General features: G+C 37.9%; 2 protein-coding genes across 3 annotated transcripts; both read left to right on the plus strand.

Annotated features, from left to right (window-relative positions):
* The first annotated feature begins 561 nt into the window (after positions 1–561).
* On the plus strand, positions 562–3,964 carry LOC144707081 (glucuronokinase 1-like). Of its 2 annotated transcripts, none has more exons than XM_078580203.1 (6): positions 562–882; positions 2,130–2,279; positions 2,427–2,615; positions 2,786–2,902; positions 3,344–3,504; positions 3,579–3,964. In XM_078580203.1, exons 1-6 carry the CDS (start codon positions 652–654, stop codon positions 3,820–3,822), a joined length of 1,092 nt encoding a protein of 363 aa, XP_078436329.1. In that variant the 5' UTR covers positions 562–651; the 3' UTR covers positions 3,823–3,964. The 2 variants fall into 2 exon arrangements, with proteins under 2 accessions (XP_078436329.1, XP_078436330.1); XM_078580204.1 differs by having other exon boundaries at positions 579–788.
* Positions 3,965–20,846: 16,882 nt separating this feature from the next.
* On the plus strand, positions 20,847–23,355 carry LOC144706579 (actin-depolymerizing factor 7). Its single transcript, XM_078579574.1, has 3 exons — positions 20,847–21,005; positions 21,880–22,145; positions 23,010–23,355. Exons 1-3 carry the CDS (start codon positions 21,003–21,005, stop codon positions 23,158–23,160), a joined length of 420 nt encoding a protein of 139 aa, XP_078435700.1. The 5' UTR covers positions 20,847–21,002; the 3' UTR covers positions 23,161–23,355.
* The last annotated feature ends 2,693 nt before the right edge of the window (positions 23,356–26,048 follow it).

Raw genomic sequence — 26,048 nt, forward strand, 5'->3', positions numbered from 1 at the left:
TTAATATATTAATTAATCATTACGCTGTACAATAAATAGAAAGAAAAATTTCTATATCTTTCCATATGGGATAAAGGGATTCCGAGTTTAACACAAAACCCGAATCCTTCTATCCCATATGGAAAAAATTAATAAATCGAGAACTGTATATAACAGTTGAGATCTACTATCATACAGAAAGCTCTTTCAGTTCACACGTGACTACGTACGTGTAATGCGGGATATCTTATTAAGTAAATTATTTTAATTTATAATTTGATGTGGATATCGGTTTTCGATATCCGCATCCGATATCCGATATCTGGATATCGAAAAAACCGGATACCGGAAATTGCCTTTCCGGTATCCGGTACAGCATCCGTCCCAATACTGGCATCCGGTACCGGTATCGGGACGGGCAAACACTATTCCCTTGCTGTAAATCAGTTTTGAAGACCAGATGACAAATAAAGAGTTGGGGGGTGTGATAAAGAAGTACGAAACTTTGTTTGGACATTTTTTAAAAATATTCAAACGGCCCTTTATAAATAACCCCTTTCATCGCTAATCTACGGAAAAAAACTTGGAAAAACATGGAAATGGAGTCCTCTTCTGGTGCTGTGATCGAGCACAAGAGCTACGCTAGAGTGGGGCTGCTGGGAAATCCCAGCGATGTCTACTTCGGAAGAACAATCTCCTTCTCGATTGGCAATTTCTGGTCGTCTGTTCGTCTCCAATCCTCCAAGGATCTCATCATCAGACCGCATCCACTCCACGATCTCGTCTTCTTTGATTCCATCGATCACCTGGTTCGTCCTTCTTCACCGAGATCTTCCAGAGCATGCCATGCACATTCATACTCGAATTGTGAATATCGTCTACGTCTTCTCCGACACCCTAACGGTTCGTTTTCTTCTATCTCGCGAATCAACTTCTGCCAATTGCGAATTTCATCCGTGTTCAATTGCGAATTTTGGGAATATCAACTCCGTGGATCACTTGATCTATCTTCGTCTATCTCTGGCTCGTGATTTCGTCTGCATTTTGTTATTTTAGGAGTTTTGGTCGAGATTACGTTTGTTGTTTGTTCCTGATCACAATGAATGAACTTAACGATGGCTTGCTCTAAGATATAATCGAGATTGTGAATATCGTCTACTTCTTCTCCGTCGCCCTAACGGTTCGTTTTCTTCTATCTCACGAATCGACTTCTGCCGGAGATATTGAGCGTTTGTTAGGCATTTCGTCCGCGTTCGACTGTGAATTTCGTGAATGTCCATGTCCGTGCGGTGATCTCATTCGCATCGATTCCGTGGATCACTTGATCTATCTCGTCTACCTGTGGCTTGTCATTTCGTCTGTATTCTGGTATTTTTAGGAGTTTTGGTCGAGATTACGTTTGTTGTCCGTTCCTGATCGCAATTAATGATCTTATCGATGTGTAGCTCTAAATTATAATCACCGAGGTTCGCTCTGCGTTATTCGACTGTATTCTAGCGTTCTTTTTAATGGAAATTACGTTTGTTCTCCGTTCCTTTTCACAATGAATGACCTTAACGATGGCTAGCTCTAATATATATGATTCCAGAGTTATCTCTGTTTTAATTTTTTGGTGATGGAGAAAGCGAGTTATCTGGTCTAATTCTCAAACCATACACTTTTGGTAACACTTTACAGAGATTTCCTCGCGTTAACTTGCAACAATATTGACGGTCTGTTATACTTTCGGATAGGATCCCATGAGATTAAACTTTTTACAGCTTTACCAACATCACGAAACCTTTAACTGAAGGGATGATAATGTCCGCGATTCTCAAGCATAATCGATCGGCACTGCATTCAAGTCCACTTTCAATTGGAAACTATGATCGGATCTCTGAAAAACAACTCTTAAATTTGATTTCCGAGTTGTCATCATATCTTTTTGGAGGTGGAGAAAATGAAATATCTGATCATTATCTCAAAATACAAACTTTCATGAAATAAATAAAACTCCTCGCCTTAAAGTACAGAATGTAGCATTCAAATTGTCTTTCTAACCGGATCTTAACGAAATTAAACCATTTTACAGCTTTAGCAGTATCACAGGTCCTTTAACTGAAGGGATCATTTATAATGACCAATGTGTCCATTTCTTCTTCTTCTTGCAGGTTAACCGGGTCGAGAGCGAAGGCTACTACGGAGGAGTGCGCCTGCTCATGTCTATATGCAAGGTCTTTAAAAAATTCTGCTCTGAGAAAGGAATTCATCTCAAAGAGGGAAACTTTACATTATCATATGAAACTAACATCCCACGCCAGGTAATATATTGTTACCCGTTTCGGTTGATCACCTATTTCGGGCGATCTTCCCTCTTTATTCTTCAAAATAGATAAATATGTATACATTATCCACAAAACAACTTGGATTTTTTAACTCTTACCATTTCTCTTGTCCGGCATCTTCAGACTGGACTTTCAGGCTCAAGTGCAATAATATGTGCAGCTTTAAACTGTCTTCTAGACTTTTACCAAGTCAGGCATCTGGTGAGCGTTGAGATAAGGCCACAGCTGATCCTTAATGCAGAAAATGAACTCGGGATCGTAGCAGGTCTTCAAGACAGGGTAGCCCAAGTTTATGGCGGGCTCGTCTACATGGTATATCCCCCATTAATCATCATCCTTGTAGATTCAAGTGCTCATTAACTGTGATAAAAGCAATAGCTGATAGCAATGACGCTACTTTTCATCTTTAAGCAGGATGTTTTACTTCAACACTCCCAAAAGTATAGGGAATTATTTAATAACTCATTTGACTGTTTCCTCAGGATTTTAGCAAGGAACACATGGATAAATACGGCCATGGAAAGTACCTTCCTATGGACGTCAGCCTCCTCCCTCCTTTTCATCTCATCTATGCTGAAAATCCAAGCGATTCGGGAAAGGTACGTCTTGCAAGAATTCAATGTTTGAATTATCAAATGCACGCCAATAAATAATTAATATTTTAAAAGATGTATCCCAAAATTGCTGAAGCATCCCAAAATAATCAATTTACATCGAGATGGAACAGATTTCGGTCAAGAGGGGCCTTTCGAAGATCCGATCATCCTAAGTTTTTTAGACCAACGGAAGATCAAACCGATTGATTGAAACCAGCGGTTTGATCGGCGGGCCTTTGATCAATCGATCAAGATCTGATCTATCGATTCCCAGATCCATTAGAACATAATGATAGATTCATAGATATAATGCTTGTGAACTTATCAGATAAATCAAATAAAGATCAAATTGCGTAAAAACTCAGAAATAAGATCAAATTTCTTAAATTTTATAAATTTAAGAAAATTTATAAAATTTTAAACATCTTTGATCGCGATTTGCAGGTACACAGCACGGTTCGCAAGCGGTGGCTGGAAGGCGACAAGATTATAAGATCAGCCATGGAAGAGGTGGCGGAGATCCCTCTACGAGGCCGCGTGGCTCTGATGGAGAAGAACTACGAAGAACTGGCGAGACTCATTAACTACAACTTCGATCTCCGCAGGTCTAATTTAGTTGATTTTTTACTACCAAATTATAATTTTTTTTAAGATTATAAAATTATTCACCGACTGTCAGGCGGATGTTTGGAGACGAGGCTCTCGGGTCTTTGAATATAAGGATGATAGAGACGGCAAGAAGCGTCGGCGCGGCGGCGAAGTTCACCGGCAGTGGCGGCGCCGCCGTGGCCTTCTGCCCTGAAGGGCCAGCACAGGTGGACCTTCTCGAGAGCGCTTGCAGAAAGGCAGGATTCGTCGTCTTGTCTGTTACAGTCGTCCCTTCCGTTCTCCATGAGGTAGACCTTCAATCTTTGTCAAACTAATTTTTTTCTTGTTTTTTCTTCCTTCTCCTTAAGTTTATCTTGTATAGTAGTATCTTCTTTATCTTGTTTAGATTAGCTTGTAATGGTTTCGGTGTTGATTAAATTATATCAATAAAAATTGGTGGTTTAAATAGTTTTTTTCTGAGTTGACTGAATTTTGTAACAATTGCATGAGTTAACTGAATATAGTTGTTTTTCTTCTTTCTCGTTAATTTTATCTTGTATAATGTCTTTTCATTAATTAAAAATGTATAGTATCTTCTACATCTTTTTTTTTAGACTAACTTATTTTGATTTCAGTGTTAATTGATTCTGAACGATTAAATTGCATAATTCTAAAACGGGGTGGTTTAAATGGTTGTTTTGTGAATTAACTGAGATTGTTGTTTTTCTTCTTTCGTGTTAATTTTATCTCTTATAATATCAATTAATAAAAAATGTATAGTATCTTCTATATCTTGCTTTTCAGATTGACTTTTTATGGTTTCAGTGTTAATTGATTCTGAACGATTAAATTGCACAATACTAAACGGGGTGGTTTAAGTAGTCGTTTTGTGAGTTGAATGAATTTGGTGTCTTATATGAAGAATTTTGGTAAGCGAGGCATGGAGGTCTTAGTTGGAAGAGTTGGATTTAAAATTCTTGCTATATTTTAATTTAAACATTTAATGGCTTAAGTTGTTCAAGTGTTTTTAATCAATTTGGATGAGTTTGAATTTTTTATTCAAATTAATTAATATTAAATGTTCGGTTAAATATGTAGTAAGTTATATAATTAAATCATTTTTAAAATGTCCTCGTGAATTTTTTAAAAAAAGGTTTATTATTTCAACATAATAGTAATGAATTTTTTTCACATTATGTCATCATATTTTTCGTATCTTTCAATTTTAACCTCTAAAGTCCGTTTCCATCGAGAATTGAGTGGGATTTTCCTGTATTTCGACCAGAGAATCTATCAGAGACTCAATTTTAACATATTTTCCGAATAGTGTAACAGTAAATTGCTGAGTTGGAATTATATTGTTTGAAAACTTTTAAAAAATGGCCGAGTTGGAATTACATTAAAAAAGTTAAAGTATCTTGTAACTTATGTAATTAACATCTTTGTATGTACCTCCATAAAGTTTTAAGTAATTGTTATAACATGAGAATAATAAAGCCATAATATTTTCATTATTCAGCATCATTTTTTCAAAATTTTTGCCATAGTCAATGTATAGGTTAACTGTCTGCAGTGAACGATCCATCCATTATACCATACATAAAAAACAATCCCTTGGAATAAAAAAATATGTAAAATAGTATTTTTGTTTTTCTCACGAAACTTTGACAAAGATAGGTAATGCCAACTATTTCTCGTAGATTTTTCACTGAATCAATGAAAAAATGATATCTTTGGCTAAAAAACATTTAGATATATATTTTTATTCCAAAGGATTAAGTCGATCTTGATTTTTTAAATTTTTTATTGCACGTATTAAGTTATTATTCCAAGGGATGCCCATAAAAATGTACCCCTTATCTCTATTTTCTCCTGCTTACCTGGCAACGGCACCACTTGGCTATTACTTTGCTTCCAATTGGGTTCAAGTGAGTTGTCTTTTGCACACTGAAAATCTCACTTAGATGAAAATTAAATTTATCTATAGTAGATAGGGTGCTATTAATGGTATCCGAATCTGATATCCATTATTACTTCTCGCAATATGCATTATCCAAAATTTCAGAAACGTGGACGATGATGGATATCAACAGTGGATTATACTTTTGGTTGAAGGACAGATACCAGTAATGGACATTGTTAGTGGATAATGATACCTGATGCCGATATCATTAACCAGATTACAATGACGAATACGGGTACGATCCAATGACCCTTATCGGATACCATGAAGAAAACAAGAGAGATGTTTAACGATCCCTCTCTCTCTCTCCCTTCCTCACCCTAGTTCTCCTGATCTCTTTTTCTCTCTCTCTTCTTTCTGGCTTGTTCTCTCTCGCTCTTTATCTCTCTCTCCCCCCCCTCTCTCTGGCTCTTCATCTCTCTCTCTCTCTACCTCCCTCCCACTCTCTGGCTTGCTCTCTCTCTCTCTCTCTCTTTATGTGTCTCTCTCTCCCCCTCCCTCTCTATGGTTCTCTCTCTATCTCTTGTTCTCCTGTTCATCTTACTCTTTTTCTCTTGTTCTCTTGGTCCTCTCACTTTCTCCATCTCCTTCATCCTCCAACTCTCTCTATATCTTTCTTTCTGGCATGCAATCTCTTTCTCTCACACACACCTTCTCTTTATGTCTCCTTTAGTCAACTTCTCTCCCTCTCTCTGATCTCTTTCTCACTCCATATTTTAAAACATAGAAATTATAATGTTTATCCAATACCCATTTCCAATGCTAGATATCAAAGCATGCAAATCGCAAAATGCATAAGGTAGTGATTGTCCATCCGACATCCGGCCGATATCCGAAATCGGACAACTACTATCCGATATCCGTAAAAAACCGGGACGATGTCTGATATCGGATATCGGTAGATTTCCGTCCTTTAGGTCTAGACGAATATTGATAACGGATATCGGGGGGGTAAGGACAAAACGGGTATCAGATAACGGATATCGGAACCGGTATCCGGATATCAATAACCGGCATCGATAGAAAGAATAAATTAATCATCACATTTAATGACTAATGTACATTGATGTCGTAGGATTTTGAAGTATTTTCAACCCCAGTTAATATGTAGACGGCAAGATTTTTATTTTCTTCCATATGGGATAACAGGATTCGAAGTTTAATGTATACTTTGAATCTTGTTATCCCACATTGAATAAATTAGGAATTTTGTTATGTATATATTAAATGAGTCAGACTCCTGTTATCCCATATGGAAGAAATTAAAAAGATTTAGCTGTATATATTAAATGTGCCACTTAGTCAATCAAAAAGCTCCCGAATTACCCTCTTGCCCACGTTGATCCATTCTAACCGCTGAATAATTATGAGTTAATTATTTTTTTAAATAGCTTCTCTAACTTGGATATCAAAATCCGATATCCGCGCCCGATATCCGATATTGTCATCCTCCTTGAGAGACGGAGGCGGATGACGATATCGAGACGGATATCAATATTGGCTATCGGTACTATAGCAACCGATATCCGATATCGATTTCCAATACCCGGATATCAAAAAAAAGGATACCAAAAATTTGATTTTCGATAACCGGTACAGCATCCGTCCGGTACCGTAATTCGATACCTGTATCGGGATGGGCGAACCCTAGCATAAGGTTCATGGATAACGGATCTGAATACAGATAATGTATACAACATTATTATTATCTTTTATCTGATAAATATACTGGATAATGATAATGTATACCTTATTACGAATGTCATCTGAACAAAAATGTCACCAATATCGTAATTTGATATCTTGTGTCGTATACATCATCCTAATGGTTGTACCTTACTAGTAGATATGCGTAACATTTATGAGTATGTTTATTGGTGGCATTTATTAATTGTAACTGGTGATTAGAGAGGGGACTAATAAGGTACTAATTGCAATATCTCAATAAAAGTATGAGTCCTCGTGTCATTCTTTTGATTGCTCTATAGCAATTTATTCACAAATATTCCATTCTTCATGGATCCAATGAACTGGCATCTCACAAATTGCCACAAGGTTGGAAATCGTCTAAATGGCCATTGAAATTAAAATCTTTTCAGTCATACTAAGCTCATCTTCCAACTGAAACTTCTCTACTTAAAATATTTCATCCGATACTAGGGATTTTCCGTCCGATATCCGGGATCAGACATTCGATATCCGATATCCAGAAAAAGGGACTGTGTCTAATATCGGATATCGGACGATATTTGTCCAATAGAAGAAGACGGATATCAGAGACAGATATTGAATGGGTAAGGACGAGACGAATAGCGAATATCGGATTTTGATATCCAGATATCGAAACCAGTATCCGGATATCGATATCCAGTATCAACATAAAAAATCAATTTTATCATCATTTTAGATAATTTATGCTAACAACGCCACATGTTTTTAACATTTATTCTACCTCGTTTAATTTATAGAGCTTAAACTTTTGATTTTTTTCCATATGGGATAACAGGATTCGGAGTTAAACATTAACTCCGAATCCTATGGTCTCATATGGAAGAAAACAGAAATTTTGACCTGTATATATTAAACAAGGTAGGACATATATTAAATGATCTAATAATATTTTAATAAATAATTACTATTTTATTAGCCCATAATACGCGTAATATATTTAATAAATATATATAACATATTATTTACTCGTTCAATAAATACAATTGAAAATTTCTAATTGCTTCCATATGGGATAGAAGGATTTGGATTTTAATGTTAAACTCCTAATCCTGTAATCCCATATGGAAAAAAAATAGTTTGGGGCTGTATATATTAAACAATCTACATAGTTAATTAGAAAGCTCTCTGATAATCCTAAAAATGATGTGTAAATATGTCGTTGATTTGGCGTTTAGACTTATACAATAAAATTTATAAGTACCCTTAATCTGTAAATATAGAATATAGAGCAAGCAAGGGGTCGAATAATGTTTTAAATATGCTTAATAATGTTTTTAATTAATCAACATTGAGTAAAAAACCTTGATTTTAAATATTTTGGTCAAAAAGCTCAAGATAGAATGATTTAAATTATAAGATCAGATTAATTCAGATTATTGATTTCCCAATAATTATAAAATTTTAAGACAATTTTTATGAATTAAATTTGGGAATTTAATAATCAAGAAAGGGATTTTGAAATCGGAGTTCAAGATGGACGAAATTATGGATGAAATTTTATATTTAGGGTTTTTATATATTGAATTGAATTTCTAAACAATCGATTTTGAAATCTAGAGAGAGAAACTAGACAAATTAACCTAGAGAAAGAAAGTGAAGAATTTGGCGAAAGTGTGAAATCTGACCCTAAATTAAAAATCAAAAAATGCAGACTTGTTCCAAACATATTTAAAACTAAAGATTCAAAATCAGATCTTGAATCAGACTCAAAATGCAATGCTAATTCCATTCAAAACAACTTATAGCGCATGTACGTTTCACCCATGCCAAGGCGTTTTGGAATCTCTAAAGAAGAATTTTAAAATACAAATCAGAAACTTACAAATTTGAGTGCATAATCAATAACTGTCGACTTCCAAAGCAACTCATGTGTCCTTCCTGGCCAAATCCTTGGGGAGAACTTCCAAAAGTGAATTTCGCCCTTTTCCAAACCTCTATTTAAAGATCCAACCGTAGGGAATGTAGAGGGGGAAAATAAAAACATGCCCTCAAAATTTCAGCTCAATCGGACTTCTAGATCTCAAGATATCGTCATTTTACTGGCGCTTAATCTCCACCGTTGGATCTCTTTTATATTTATTAAAAAATGACATTTTTCTATTGGTTGGCCTTTTTTCTCGTTTTCCACCTTCTCGAATCGCGTTCTGACACGTCATTGTCCGCGTCTGCAGCACGCAATCATTGCTGAATCAATGCTTTTTTTGAATGGTTTAAAATGAGCCACGTCGCCCTGTTTTAATAGAAAAAATAAAAAAGACAAAAGAGAACTTTTCTTTTCGTTATATTTAATAATACGCAGTCGATTTCTGTGAGCATTTAATGCACACGGTGAATCGACTGTGGTTTTCATGATTAAAAGCGCGTCGCAATATTTGATTTATAATCAATGCACATGCGTCGGTTGCCGCATGCATTAAGTGCACGCGGCTAACCGACTGCAGTACGAGGAATATTTGTGTTTAATAAATGCACGCGGAGATAAATTCTATAAAAATATGGGAAAATTCCATAAAAATTAGGAAAGCCCTTACTAACCTTTAGCCAAGTATTTAAGGCCCTGTAAAAAATATTTCTTCAATGAAATGAGTTTAAATACCATGTAAAAAATGATAAAAATTAGAAATAATAGTAAAATCAAAGTGTAAATCATTTATCTTTATTTTTATATAATAGCATGCAAATATGGTCATTAAAGTGCATAAATATATTTAAAATTCATCAAATAATCATGTTAATTTGCAAGTTATCACTCTCCGCTTACCCGCTGGCCCTTGTAAATCTTCTCCAACCGTTACATTATATATATATTTATACCACCCTTCTAAGTTGGACTTTGAAATCCGATATCCAACTTCGATATCTGATATTGTTATCCTCCCAAGAGACGGAGGCGGATAACGACGTCAAGACAGATACTAATATCGGATATCTGTACTGTAGAAACTGATATCCGGGTATCAAAAAAAAATTGATATTTAAAATTTGATTTTCGGTATCCAGTAAAGTATCCCTCTCGATACTGTAGCCCGATATCAGTACTAGGACGCGCGATCCCTATCTGATACACAAGGTATATAATGCAAGTGTTAGAAGTTGGAAGCTCAGGACTTGGTACTTATATTATTCTATTCTATTCTCGACAGTCTTGGCACTTGGAAGCTTCAAAGGGACATAGTGCAAAGTACCCTCCAACTTTTAAATTTGTTGGATATTCAATTGTTAGGAAGGTCACATTTCTAATGATGATAAGGTCTTCCATTATGTTGGGTTCTAGAGGCCTTGATCTAGATGAAGACGAGGATTCCACGAAGTAAAAGATTTTAACAAAATTGTTGCGACATCATTAACATATTAAATGAATCACTTGTGCATAGATCACATCCATGATTTCTTGGATCCCGGAGCGAGACAAGTAGAGCTGCTCAAATGTGTAGCCACTAGACATATCCATGGGATCCTCGACATGTCAAATCCCCTCCTTCACCATTGCAGACTCCCCTCACCATCCGTTGTCGACGTTACGATGCCCCAATTGCATCACGAGTGGAGAGGAATTGTGGAGAGAAAAGGAGAAGAAGGGGAAGGCCCCTAAAAAATTATGGACTAGGTGAATTTCATTAAGGGTGTTGCCCTATTTATACCAAGTGTATATTTTTCATAAAAACCCCTAGACTTAAGTATATATTCTCATGTCCAAATATCATTTGAGTCTGACCCTCTAGGGCCATGTATCAGCCTAGTTTACCAAAAGAGCAGCCCAATAACCTTTATTGGCCTTCTAAATTAAGTAACTATATCATCATATAGATTAATTAAATGGATATATTTAACACAATCAATAGATTGAGTCCCCAACACGTGGGGCACCAAGCTACATTGTGTGCTCTAAAAAATACAAAGGATTGTTGTCAACCCATTCATGGAACATGTTTATCGTTGATTATTGTGTACATATAGTCCCTCATCCACTTGACGCTCCTAGGATGACTTTAGGGTATGGTTAGTTATCAAACCCTGATTGGCCATCTGAGTTAGTACAGATGCGTTTTAAAATCATCGGAGAACTCTTCTCCGATGATTTTATTGTTTCGGCAAAGGACTTCATCACATCATCTTCCTTGAGTTATCACCTATTATACCAAGGGTGGATGATACCATATTGACCACTCAACTATCTTCATGAACTTCTTGATGCACCCTAACTAATTGGGATTAACATGATAACATGCATGTTATCATGTTATCACTTTTCATATTCCGTGCCACATGTACATGTCAAAAGGACAAAAAACAAAGAAAAAATCTCTTTCTCAATGCTGATGTGGCGGCGCATCCGCACGCCACGTCACACTATGCCATAAAAAAAACCTAAATACTTAAAATTTCATATTAAATCAAATAAAAGCCCAAAAAATACGTATAAATATATTTTTTGAATCAGAAAAATCATATCTTTCCAAATTTAATATCCAAAAATTCCATAAAAATCATATTCTTTCTCAAAAATTATATTCTTTTAGAATATACTATTAGAAAAATCCTAAAATATAGAAAAATTTCAGAAATTTGTTCTAAAAATAGATTTAATCATTTTAAGCTTGATAACATGCAAATATGAGTAATTTAATGCATAAATACGCATAAATATAATAATATAAGGCACTAAAGATGCATGTTATCAGACCCCCCAAGTTAAATCATTGCTAGCCCCTTAGCAATGGCATTTAAAATCTCTTGGTAGATACATTCACCTTATAGTCTTAGCAACATGAGCTTGAAGTTATAATGATATCAATTACACCGCTAAGTACGATTATACCCATGTAATTCTAGAATGCGTATGAGAGACTCCCTTGTGATTTTGGAAAGAGCTGGTGGTCATGAGGAGTGAAGCCTACTTCTCGCCGGGTTTGATACTATAATCTAGGTAATGCTTTCCCTCACTTTCTCACATCACTCACTCACACATGACGGTCCCCACTAAGTTTCCTCCCTCCTAAGAGTAAAAGATAGTCACTATTCACTTCTCAAGTAAACACAGAATATCAATTGTGTATCAAGGAATCACGTGTGATGAGGCTACTATCTAACTATGTGTAAAGAGAGAAGAGAATGAGGAATGTCTCAAAAGAATGGGTGAAAGGTATGTTAAGGATGATTGACAGGCATAGAATACTTAAGATAGCTTACTCCCAAGATAGACAAAAAGAACAAAATGGTATGAGAGAATATGTGAAGATGGACGTTATTGACTAAGCCTAGATGATAATTTAATCAACATTCATATCGAGCAAATAGAGATGCTTCCAAGAAAAACCCCAAAAATTTTTTTTTCCTTTTTTTCTTTCTTTTTTTTTGTTTTTTTGTTTTTTTGTTTTTTTGTTTTTTTGTTTTTTTGTTTTTTTGTTTTTTTGTTTTTTTGTTTTTTTGTTTTTTTGTTTTTTTCTTTATTTTTCTTTCTTTTTTTTTTCAACAGGGGTGAACATAAATGGAAGCTTAGTATGGGAATGGATAATGGTTGATCAACTACACAACATTTGATGCATTCCAGGCTAGTACCATGAAGATGAGCTCAGAAGACAAGACGTAGACATAAACAAAGAGAGTTATACAAAGGAAAAGGTATGAGAGGGTGAATCACAAGGGGAAGAGGAGAAGAAAATTGGGAGTGAGCATATCATAGTATTCTAGGACTAGCGGGGAATAGATGGGCACCTATAAGAATGAGTGAAATTGGGTTAATGGTAAGGGTAAGCTAGGGAAAATGGATGAAGAGGGTACACATATAGGTTTCAAAAGGTATTTCAAGGTGGCTCAAGGAAAGGTCATTCTGTGCTTAAGAATTTGAAATATGACCATTTTTACCTCAAGAGAGATTCACTTAGTGGAGATTTGAAACTTTAGACTCGATTCACTCATTGGTGGGTGGATGATGGTGGCTCACTCGGCATTCCCCTAAGACGATAGTACTTCAACCCTTTGGTTTTCATGTCTGTTCCTCACCCTGCCAGATATCCTAACCATTTGGAAGAAAAACACATGCATCTAGATCATGGCTCATACCATTGAGAGATGTATTTGATCCGCTACACAAGCCTAACTTCTATACTCATGTTGCTAGGATACGGGGTGACTGCTTCTCCAAGATGGGTATGATTAAATTCATACAATTATCTACCCCCCAACTTGAAAAGATGTAAGGAATAAAAATATTTTTGGAACCAAAGTTCCCCCCCCCCACTTAAAATATGCATTGTCCCTAATGCAAGAAAATAAAAACAGAAGGAAGATAATAGTCTAACCGTGATTCTTTTGCGTCCGATGTCATTGTCTTGCCATGGATCCTTGTGCTTAGTACGGCTGCCTCCGCATAATTTATTCTCCTAAAACCAATATTATCTAGAAAGCGAGTCAATGAGATCATCTTGGGTATGTGATAGCCAATTATTTAAAGCAACAAGACAAAAAATATTATTTAAAGCAAATTACTATAAGTGATTATTAAATTGAAAATAAATAAGCTAGAAGCCCCATAAAAACAAAAGTCATCATGACTATGATACCACTAATCTTGTGTATGAGATTTTCAACACCAATGTGCATAAATTTATATTTCAAGGTTGGCTTTGATATTGATTTGGATAACAATGTAATATATGTATGAATTACATAATTGAAACACAAATACAACCTCATAAAAATATTTTCAAAATCCATGAAGTTGTAATACCAATATGTCAAATATATGTTATCCCCATTCAATTCAACCATATGTTCATTCGTACTCCATAAATATTCAAAGAAAACATTTTTCAAATGGATATCAAATATATGATCATGCCAATTGGTGAAAAATATTTTCTTCAAAGTTATTCTCTCTAGTATTGATTCCAACCCCTTTTTTAAGGTTACTTCTCCTTGCTCAATGAAGACTTTAATTTCATGATCATGTATCTCATCAATAAATTCATCAAAAACTTCAAAACTTTTACTTATATTCAGAGGTTTATCACAAGACTGATCAATTGAAGTATCATCTTGATTATCCATAAATAATAGCTGAATATCAAAATTATCATCAGAATTACATGAACTATGTGAATCCACATTTTCATCTTTTCTTGAGCATGTATCTCTCCCATGATATTCATCATTAGAAATAACATTTTGATCATCAAAAAATAACATCTGAAAATTATAAGTATCACCAAAGGGGCACAAAATATTCTCATCAAAATAATCTTTTGTTGAACATATATCATTTTCATAAGTTTTATCCATAGAAGGAACATCTGAAAGTAGAAATTGAACGTTCAAAGTTTCAACAAAAGGAGATGAAATAGTTTCATCTTTATGTTAAAAAACTTCCTTTTCTTCATTTGAGATCATATCACTTGGAATAGAAATTTCATTATCAACCACATGATTAGAAATCTCAACACAGTTGCTTGTATTAAATTCAACCAAATCTTCTTCAAAGTAGTCCTCATCTGATTCTTCACAATATGAATATGGTCTAGCAAAACAAATCTCCAATTTTGTCTTGTTAATTTTTCTTGTGAAATAAAATACCTCAATGTCACTGCATTCTTCGAATAATCTCGATAATAAAGAATTGACATCTTCTAAAAAGTTCATAATTTTTTCATAGTATTCTCCTTTCTTGTAAATGTCAATTTCAGGAAATATATTTCTAACCATATTATGAAGTACTCTCATTTTGAAAATACATTTATATTTAAATTCCTCATTGTACTTCTTAAAATATTCTATTAAATATTGATCACTTTCATCCGAATCATCAAGTTGTGAAATTCTATTTTGAATCGATGCATACTCATTATACACACTTTTAGAATATTCATTCATTTGGTTATTATGACAAGATTGAAGATGATGACAATAAGAAGTTTCATGGTTTTCAAAATCTCTAGGGACATTAGTAAAATTTTGTCGAGAGGAATGAAAATCAACATGAAATGGTTCACGTAAACGTGGATCCAAATTTCTTTCATATATCCTATTCTGAAATTTATAATATTGATTCGGAAGATTCGAAATCATAATATGCTATCAAACACAAAATTCCAAAAAGACATCTAAGAGTTATCTTCAGCATTTGGAAAAAAATTCATACCTGAGAATGATGATTTCCTCGTCCTTTTCATACTTAATAACCCTTAGAAGATATTAGTGTAAAAAAAGTTACTAGAAAGAAAATAAATCCCTAATGGCCATCGTTCCCCGGCAACGGCGCCAATTGATAATCTCAATTTTAGGGTTAAAATTCGTCGTTGGTGATTGAGATTATTCAATAAAATATATTTGACCGTACTTGAAAATACGTAGTTAGTGATGAGTACGGATCGTCTCCACAGGGAACGATGATTAAGGAATTACTTTCTTAAACTAGTGATGATCAATGAGCAATCGACAAAAACACAATTCAAGGATATGAGCGAGTGATATCGATTAAGAAGTACTTAATTTATATGTTAATTTAACTTAAATAAAAGAGTAAGTGATTGTGACGGACACGATAATGAACTATGGTATGAACGAGGATAGTGGTTGGATATGGAATGGTACGATGGCAAGGATGGAGAGATGAGAGAGTGGGGACGTAAGTGAGTGAAGTGATAAATGAAACGTTGATAAAAAAAAAACTATAACTATGATAACGATGATGTTGGGAGAGAAACAACGTAAGGCGAAGACACTTACCTTAGATCCTTACGTTCCGCCAGGATCACGGCGATTTGCGAGTGCCGGTAAGCTCCCCCTCTTCTCCTTTGTCTCTTCCACACACCCAAGACACCAAGAACACTCTTGATGGATCTCAAAACTCACTCTCTTTCAATCAGCCCACAAAAGTGGGAAGCAAGTTCAAGATGGTTTTTACAATGATCCAGGCCTCTATTTATAGATTAGAGGGTATGGAGAGAAAGAGGAGGGGAAGATGAAAAGTTATGGCCGTTGGAAGTTGAAGCAATCCTAGCCTTTAATTTCTTCTCTCTCTTCATCAATGTCATCAGTTTGTGCCTGTTAAGAAGTCAAAGCACTTGGTATTCTGTGGCTTTTCGTATTCCGTGGCTTTTCATATTCCATGCCTTTTTGTATTCCGTGGCTTTTCATATTCCATGGCTTTTCGTATTCTGTGGCTTTTCGTATTCCGCGACTTTTCATATTCCGTGCCACATGTACATGTCAAAAGGACAAAAAACAAAGAAAAAATCTCTTTCTCAATGCTGATGTGGCGGCGCATCCGCACGCCACGTCACACTATGCCATAAAAAAAACCAAAATGCTTAAAATTTCATATTAAATCAAATAAAAGCCCAAAAAATACGTATAAATATATTTTTTGAATCAGAAAAATCATATCTTTCCAAATTTAATATCCAAAAATTCCATAAAAATCATATTCTTTCTCAAAAATTATATTCTTTTAGAATATACTATTAGAAAAATCCTAAAATATAGAAAAATTTCAGAAATTTGTTCTAAAAATAGATTTAATCATTTTAAGCTTGATAACATGCAAATATGAGTAATTTAATGCATAAATACGCATAAATATAATAATATAAGGCACTAAAGATGCATGTTATCAACCGCCATTGTCGTCCCCTCGTCCATCTCCGTCGCCGTTCAGAGCATCCAACGCCGCACCTCGTAGTTGGTCATTGTTGCTTGTTGTCTGCCACCGGTCGCCCGCCGCTGACCGACGTCGGAACCAAGCTTTCGGCCAGCCGACCGCCCGTTGTCGGCCTGCAGAACCTTCCCCGACGCCCGACAGGGTGCCCTTCAGGCTGCCAGACCGCCGCTCCACCTGTCCTGCCTGCCGCGCCGAGCGACCTAGCGCGGGGGCGCGGTCGACGCTGAGTTGACTCACGCCTGACCGAGCTGAGTTAACTCAGTCCAACCCGGATTTAAGTCCGGCGAGTCACACTGAGTTAACTCAGTGTGACTCGGATTTATGTGGGGACATCGAAGGTAAAACGCCTTTTCGAAGGGGCAGTTTCGTCCATCCAAGAGGCATTAGGGCTTCGGCCTTCAGCCGCCGACGCCGCCGTCGTCGCCGGTGCTGCCACCGCCGCCGCTCACCGTGGCCGACGCCGTCACTAGCCCACTACGGCTGCCGACTCTGCCACCAACTCGGCCGCCGTCACCCGCTCGCAGCCGCCTTTGCCGGCCCTGCCCACCCGCTTCCAGCCGCCGGACGCGCTCGTTCGGCGACCCCCTTCGGCGCGACCGGACACGTTGTCGACCGCCGCCCGCCAAGCATCGACACCCGGTGCCGCCAGCCCGCCACTTGCAGCCAACGCGCCCGTTCGGTTCCCTCTTCGGCGCCTCCGAGTGCAACGGCCGCCGCCACCCACTGGGCGCCGGTACTCGGTGCGTCCACCCGCCTGACGCAGTCGGGCGCGCCCGCCCGACGCCCTCTTCAGCACTGCCAGACGCCGCGGCGGTCACCGCCCACTAGCCTCGCTGCCCGGCGTGCACGCCCGCCTCCGCCGACGATTGCACTTACTCGGCGCTCACTTCGGCGTCGCAGAGCACCTCGGCTGCCGCCACCCGCTGTTGACGCTACCGGCGCGCCTGCCCGTCGTCCGTTGCCGGTCGTGCCTGCTCGGCGACTCCTCGCCCCGCCGATCGGGTCCGCTACGCCAATCAAAACTCGGCTTTGACCATCGCGACTACCGGACTCCCGTCCGCAGGTCATGCCGCTATCCCCATCTCGCGCGTCATTATTTCTTTCAATACTTTATTCACATGCTTTACCTTCGGACCACACCTTCGTCTTACCCGCATACCGTGTTCTGGGGTAGAAACTCTTCTTGTTTTCCCTGCCCACCCCCCTCGTTTCCGGGATAGGTAGTTGGATCGAGGATGCCCTCCAACCCGGTGTCCATCGATTGATCAATTGGGTCATTGGGAGTCGGATCGTACGTGATGCGTACAGAACTCTTTCAGTGCACCGACCTATTTCAGTTACAGCCGTACTTCTCGTTATTTTCTTCATAAACATACATCCTGCATTCCCCGACAAACTACGTGTTACTCTTCGTCGTCCTGTGGTGCAACGCGCGCCGTCGATCCCGGCTGTCCGTGTTGCATCACTAAGAGTATTTAGAATCCCATTATTAGGGACTCGCAGATCATAGTTTAAGTATAATTGTCCGTCCAAGATAATTGTACTTGTATATCTTTGGTGTCTCAAGTCTAAGGACCACTTACACAACTATGACATGAATCAACATAATCAACAGTTTGATATAATACTGATAAGGATAAGAATAGATCAATTCAGTCAACTCTTTTTACTATAGAGTGTGGTCACCTATTATACCAAGGATAAGGACCGCTTACACTAATGGCTTCGGGAATGACCATAATGATCATATGAACAAGGCTAGATAGTGCTATTCTATTCAAATATTTTGATGTCCTTCTTGTGTATCGTTTGAATACAATGATTTAGAAAGCATGCTTAAAGGCTAGTGGTCTTCATGTTACAATATCATCATAATTCACCAAGATATGTATTTGTGGACTTGATTTTAAGCATCACACGTGCACTACAATGAATATGTGCTACTAATGAACATCATACGAGATATGGAATGTGTGATTGGCTTGACTAACACATATATTTCCATCAATTTTTACAATTTATTCTTTCATTGTTCTACTTGTAAGATATTTTGCAGAGGGAAAATACTTTGAGAAAGGTTTTGACTTTGTAAAGGATTGAGTTGCCTATGAACCAAGACACAAGTTTTATTCGAGTGCGTGCATATTATCATCATGCTACGTTGTATTGACTTCCTCATTTTCAACTCCATCTTGCAAAACTTGAAAGTTTGTTATAATGTAAATGCTTATCTTCATTCATTGATAAATTAGTTTTGGTGTGTGCATGTAAAATGAATATTATTGTAGCATTCAATATCAACATAATTAAACAAAGAGAATTTTTGGGTAATAATACCTGAGAGGGGTGTAAGGAGGTTGTGGAAAGGAGGAAACAATAATTACAGTGCCAATGGTAGTAGCACTATGTTAGGCATCGACGCTGAACAATGAGACAATGTAAAATATAAGTTAGAAATCAGAACTAGAGATAAAGTTCTCCTCTCTCGACTCTGCATTTTAGAACCTTTCGTGTTAGTTGTTTTTATTAACATTTGATATTACTACATCAAAAAATGTTGTTAGACTAGTGGAAGGACCATATCTACTATTGGGATGTCGTAAGTTTGGGTTCCAAACCAAGTAAAATAAAATATATAGTTTGCATTTCTACATTGGTTTGGTTTTCAACCTGGATTGCAGTTCATATAAAAGTCAATGCTGTAACTTTTGGTAAGCATGTCTAGTTTTACCAAAGTTTGATAAAAAATGGCGATGCCTAAGAACAAGTCACATTACATCCAGTTCTGAGTCCAGTCAATTACCCCAAATATTGATTTTCACATAAGATCTATATATTTGCCTTCCTCCTTATTGCAGCTATTATTACTATTATTATTCTCTGTTTTTAGTTCAGCTAGTTGATGGACCATATCCACTATTGGGATGCCCTGAGTGTGGGTTCCAAACCAAATAAATTGAAATATATAGTTCATATAAAAAACTTTTGATAAGCTTGTGAACCACTAACCAACTATATCGGTTGGTCTGGTTTTATCAAAGTTTGATAAAAAATGGCGAAACCTAGGAACAAGTCACATTAAATACAGTTTTGTGCCCGATCATGTAACCCGAATATTATTTTTCACTTAAGATCTAATATTTGCCTTCCACCTTATTGCAGCTATTATCATTATCATTATTATTATTATTCTCCATTTTTAGTTCAGCTAGTGGACGAACCATGTCCACTATTGGGATGTCCCGAGTTTGGGTTCCAAACCAAGTAAAATGAAACATATAGTTCCCATTCAACATTGATTCGGTCTTCAACTTGGTTTGCAGTTCATATAAAAATCAATACAGTAACTTTTATTAAGCATGCGAACCATTAACCAACAATATCAGTTGATCTGGTTTTACCAAAGTTTGATAAAAAACGACAAACCCTAGGAACCCTAATAATAATAATAATTATTATTATTATTATTCACTCTTTTAGTTTCTTCCACGGAACAGTAAGCCGCCACGATCCACTAGAGTTTTCTTCACACGTCTCCACAACCTTTTTATCACTGTTTTTGTCCCCTGAGACAAATACCTTTTCAATTAATGAATTATCTATTCATATTAACATTATTGATGCTTATAATACCGTAATGTTCTTCATTTGTGGACGGGGCGTTTTTGTCCTCCTTGCTGACGTGGCGACTGTTCTCATGGACACATCAGATATTTTAATAAATAATAAAATAATATAAAATTATCCTCATAAATGTGGGCCCCACTGTCGACCACAGCACAGATTGGCGGCCACCGAAAGCTTCCCGCGTTTTTTCCAGGGGCATCACCAAATGCCTACTACTACGAAAATGCCACTAGATAGTTTCATCTCAGGAGAGCGGGCAGGTACTTTCGTAATTAATTCAATGATTAAGGGCATTAAGAATACGGATAAAGAAAGTAAACAGAATAGAGACATTTGCCACGTGGCTATTTATTATTGGCTAGGATCTATTCTCCTGGTCGATTATATTTTTATTTTAATCTAGGTCTTATGAACCATTCGCGGTAGATATTTCTCATTTTCATTGATTCCGAACCCTATTTCTGCGAGGAAGATTGATCCGTCAATCTCGGCTAGCCCGGTGATTAATCGCGCAAGGAGCAGATCGGTCACCAGAAATGGTAACGTTCTACTCTTTTTTCTTCGATTTCGATTATTCTTGATGCTGAAATTTGCCTTTATTTGTTAATCTCCGGCAATAACGGATGATCTTGTGATCGTCCGTGGAAAGCGCCGTAATGTCCGTCCTAATTCCAAGGGGATCGATTAGAATCGGTCGATCGTAGGCTTATGCGTTGATTTTTTCGTTTTTTGAGATGTAGTCTGCTCATTGATCATTGTCTTTTTTGGCTCGCTTTGCGAATATTGATTTCGATTTAAGCGGGTGTTTGTCCAGCAGGTTTCCGCCGATCAAGCTTTTATTATTTTTACCTTGTACTCAACGTTTGAAATATTATTAAATTAATGAAATACGAGCCCAAAGACGTCATCGAATGCTTAAAATTGGTGGTGTGGCTCTTCCTTTCGTCAGAAATATCATTATCATGTCTTTATTAGTTAATATTCTTTATTGGTAAACAATTTTGATCAACGGGTTTCAACCTGTAATTACCTTTGTCCTCATTTTTTTGTCTCTATTTTTATTTCTTGATTTTCGACAGTGATTTTTATCATTTACCGTGAGACAATATCCAACCAATCAATACCGCTGGCAGGTTATTAAGCGACAAAATAAGGAAATATTGCTTAAAGCCGTATTAGGAAATGATTATGGGCATGAAACGTCGATGCAATTGCATTGCATCCCATGTAATAAAACCAATAAACTATTCGATATCAGTGGATAATTTTGAAGTTTTATACGACTTGGGACATGAAACCTTGAAGCAATCCCATAGAGACAACAAAGAAGACCCATAATTTCTTCGAACATGGGTCGTTGAGTATTAGTCTCCTGCTGTATGTTTATCATTGATTAGTCTTTTCTTGCAACAGGCAAACGCCGCGTCCGGAATGGCTGTGAATGATGACTGCAAGCTAAAGTTTTTAGAATTAAAGGCCAAGAGAACCCACCGGTTCATAGTTTATAAGATCGACGAAAAACAGAAACAGGTCATTGTGGAGAAGGTCGGGGAGCCAGCTCTGACCTACGATGATTTTGCCGCAAGTCTCCCTGAAAATGAGTGCAGATACGCCATTTACGACTTTGATTTTGTGACCTCAGAGAACTGCCAGAAGAGCAAAATCTTCTTCATCTCATGGTAGTTATTCCTTTGCCTGATTCAGCTCATTTCTCTCTCTTTAAAATTTTGATGTCTCTATTTTCTGTTTTCTTTCTCCTATTTCTTGAAAGTTTCCGGACCCATTTACATCATGTCTTCCTCAATATAACGTGTGAATGTACATTCGTTTTATTTTCTCTGTCCCATTCCTTGAAGGTCCTTGCATCACTTCAGCCCATATTTTATTTTTTAAGTTATCGATCTATATTCTATAATTTCTTCCTGAAATTTTATGTCTGCATTTAATATTCTCTCTGTCCCATTTCCGGAGGGTCCCCGGACTAATTTTTTTTCCGCCTTTTATTTGTACCATCTATACATCTAGATTTAATATTTTTTTCTCACATTTAGTACATTTATCCATTTATGTAATCATTATACCCTTGTTTCTTTCCATTTTATGCAAAGTTCCAGTATCAATTTATCCCATTTACCCGGCTTCATAACCTTGAACTCTTCATTTAATATTTCCTTTCTCCTATTTCTTTATAATCCATCTATGTATCTAATATTTCGGATTTCCCCATTTCTGGAAGACCAATCGACCCCTTTTTCCCCCCACTCCATGGTCTTTAAATCTACATTTAGTATTTTTTTTCCCCATTTCTGGAAGACCAATCGACCCCTTTTTCCCCCACTCCATGGTCTTTAAATCTACATTTAGTAATTTTTTCCCCCATTTCTGGCAGGTCCCGGATCAGAAAATTTGCCCATTATCCCTCTCTAATATTTACCTCATGTCCCCCTCTTCAGAACATTGGAATCTACATTTTACATTTTCCTTCTTTCTATATATAATCTCCAAATTTGTGGGTTTAATTTTTTTAATGAAATTTCTGGAAGGTCCCCGGACACGGCTAGAGTGAGAAGCAAGATGCTTTACGCGAGCTCCAAGGACAGGTTCAGGAGGGAGCTGGACGGAATTCAGGTGGAATTACAGGCCACTGATCCGACCGAGATGGGCCTGGACGTTATCCGCGGCAGGGCCAATTGAAAGTGATAAGTGGGCCGCCGCTAGATGCATCTCTGTCTTTCTTTCAAGCCCAATTCCCTGCGAGGGTTGGGGTGGGGAGGGTTTGACCGGTTACATACGCAGTGTGAGTGTTGTTTCAGAATCTTATTCAATGGAACTATTATTGGCTTCATCCAAAATGCAAAATTTAGCTGGATCTTTCTCCATGCCTTTGAATGGTGTGTGCGTGTGTGTGTGTGTGTCTGTTTGTTCTCTTCGGAAGTGGCAAATGGCAAGGGAAGGGATATTTTGTGGCTAGTGTTTGGCCGTCTAATAGCCGCCTGTCATCCATATCGAGAACTGACATCTGATTTCTGAATGAAATCGGGCCGTTTCTGATATCGAATATCCATCCGATATCAAAAGAAGCAGCCGGTGTCCCATATGGAGAAAAATAAATGTTGGAACAGTATAGATGCTTTAGACGAATAAACCAAATCGTTGAGCTTTGTCCCCCATATTAAATGAATATTCTTGACACATTTTGGGCCCTGATGTGCCAGCCTAGACAAATAATCTGACATTAATGATAAAATATTCATGAAGTTCATTGATAAATGTCATGAATGCACAAATTGAGTATATATATTACTCTTAATGCTTAAATACACATTTATATATTTCCCAGTAAAACAATGAAACTTAAAATATACTTTTATTTATCTGTTGGATATCAAAATAACAGATATTCGACAAGGATACCCGATATTGTCAGCCAACCCTTGAGATGTAGACAGGTGTAGGTATCAAGACGGACAAAGCTATCGGGTATAGGTACTGTAGCAATCGATATCTGAGATCAGAAAATACAAATATCAGATAGCCCATTTTCAATATCTGGGTCAGCGTCTGCCCAATAGCGTCATTTGATATCAGGCTCCAAAGTGATACCAGATTGCCCTCTTCTTAAAGTTGTGGTAGATGGTGGGTTCTTACAATCTACGACTAATTATGAACATAACACATTATGGAATATATTTTATATTCAATAAGTTTCACATGTGATCAGTCAATAGAGAAATTAAAAATATTCTAATTATTATAATTTGATTCGGATCAATTGATGAAAAAATGTTCAATGTACATAAAATTGATGAACAGAGGGAAAATCATTTAGAAATGAAATATCAGAGAGAGGAGAGATTGAATGAGCAAGAATAGATATAAAGTGTAAATGAACTAGCCAGAGAAGGGGAATTGGAGAGACGAGAGACAACTGGGTAGAGGATGAAAGAGATGGGCACATACAAGAGAGATAGAGAAAAAGACGGAGTGGATTCAACGTCTCTAGCATCTTCACCTGGTTCCCCATACTGGCAAAAGAGATCATGTGAGTGAGTAACAGAGGGATAGAAAAAATGATTAAATAGACACATCCAACAGGTCTGTTATTATTTTTCTTTCCCAATATGACAAAAGAGAGAAAATGCATGTGAAAATGAGTCAGGATATATATATATACAAGTGTGTGTGTGTGTATATTATCACACGGTCAAATCCCGAGCTAGGTCTCTTGCTCGAATCTGACGTGTGTCGGTCTCAATGCTCGGAGTAAAACACTGAGCAGCCTTGATCTCTTGTAGCGGAAGTCTTTGCAATTGATTAAGATCACATAGAAGGGATTACAGGAGATGGAGGGGACACAGCCCCGTCGGGGATTAGGGTCATTGCATTAATGTCAAAGAAAGGTTACATCGTAGTTGGGACAATTACATGGGGGAAGACGAGGGGAGACACAAATGAACGAGACGAGGCGCATCGTGCCAGGGTAGTGCCGCCTCACCGTCGCTCCGCACGCGTGCGCTCGCTCTGCCGCTACCCATGTACCCCCGGGCCGGGTGGCGCGCGCCCACGGGCATGGTGATCACACGCGCCACCCCTGCCTTAACGATCAAACACGCCACCAGCACCCGCGCTGACACAATCGCGCGCAATCTGCGTGGCGCCACCGCATTCGACGCCTCAAGCTGAGCACTGCACGCCCAGCACTACCCGTGGGAGCGCTACGTGCCCTCTATGCCGCCTCGGCACTCTAAGTGCGCCACATGCCTTAGTCTTCTGACGAGATGTCTCCCAACCCCCCGCCCCGCACACGCAATGCACGTGCTGCCCCGCGCGGCTGTTGCGCGGCAACCTACACAACTCCACGCGCTGCACCCGCGGCACGCCACCTGGCTTGTGCGTCATGTGCCCGCGCGGAGCGCTTCTCACTCCCCTACGGCGCTTGGCGTTCGCGCGTAGCGTTGGTGCCCGCATGGCGCTTGGTGTTGGCGCCCGTGCGTGGCACTTGGCGTTGGCACCCGCGCATGGCGCTTGGCGATGGCGCACAACACTTTGCTTGTGCGCGCTCATGCCTGTCGGCCTGCATGCCCAGCACGCGCAGACCTCACCTGATCCGTTTCGCCTTAGGCGCGAACACATCGTCCTCAGTGTATCACAACATGTGGGAGCGATGGCCTGAAAGATTAGGTTTGGCATGGCTACCCATAGATGACTCAGTCATCAAGTATCGTGAGTCTCAATGTGGACACGCCCTCCCAATAAAGCACGCAGGCCTCTGGACGGGGAATGCCGCCTGGTTAAGGGCCTAACAATATATATAGGGGTTTTTTTATTTTTCCACTTGGGATGGAAAATAGAATGGGAAATAAAGAGTTACAACCAAGGTCTAGTTTCAAGCAAAAAATTGAACTAGTACGTACATTTTGGTTTAGTCTCGAGTAAACTAATAAACAACTAGATTGGTTGTACCTTATAGATTTGGTAGTGTTTATTGGTCAAAGTGAAAGCTGAAGTAGTAGCTAAGTACAGAAAGTTTACTATCAGACAAAAATTTGATTCCAACAAGTCAACCTACCATTTTCAGTTAA

This window comes from Wolffia australiana, chromosome 8, assembly GCF_029677425.1.
Source record: "Wolffia australiana isolate 7733 chromosome 8, ASM2967742v1".
Classification (NCBI taxonomy): Eukaryota; Viridiplantae; Streptophyta; class Magnoliopsida; order Alismatales; family Araceae; genus Wolffia; species Wolffia australiana.

What these genes read in the sequence shown, in the direction of transcription:
- LOC144707081 (XM_078580203.1), top strand. Translation starts at nt 652, where the DNA reads ATGTCTACTTCGGAAGAACAATCTCCTTCTCGATTGGCAATTTCTGGT. An exon ending in TCTTCTCCGACACCCTAACG is followed by an intron (nt 883 to 2,129) that starts GTTCGTTTTCTT and finishes TTCTTCTTGCAG; the next exon opens with GTTAACCGGGTCGAGAGCGA. An exon ending in TACAACTTCGATCTCCGCAG is followed by an intron (nt 3,505 to 3,578) that starts GTCTAATTTAGT and finishes ACCGACTGTCAG; the next exon opens with GCGGATGTTTGGAGACGAGG.
- LOC144706579 (XM_078579574.1), top strand. An exon ending in AAAATCTTCTTCATCTCATG is followed by an intron (nt 22,146 to 23,009) that starts GTAGTTATTCCT and finishes AATTTCTGGAAG; the next exon opens with GTCCCCGGACACGGCTAGAG.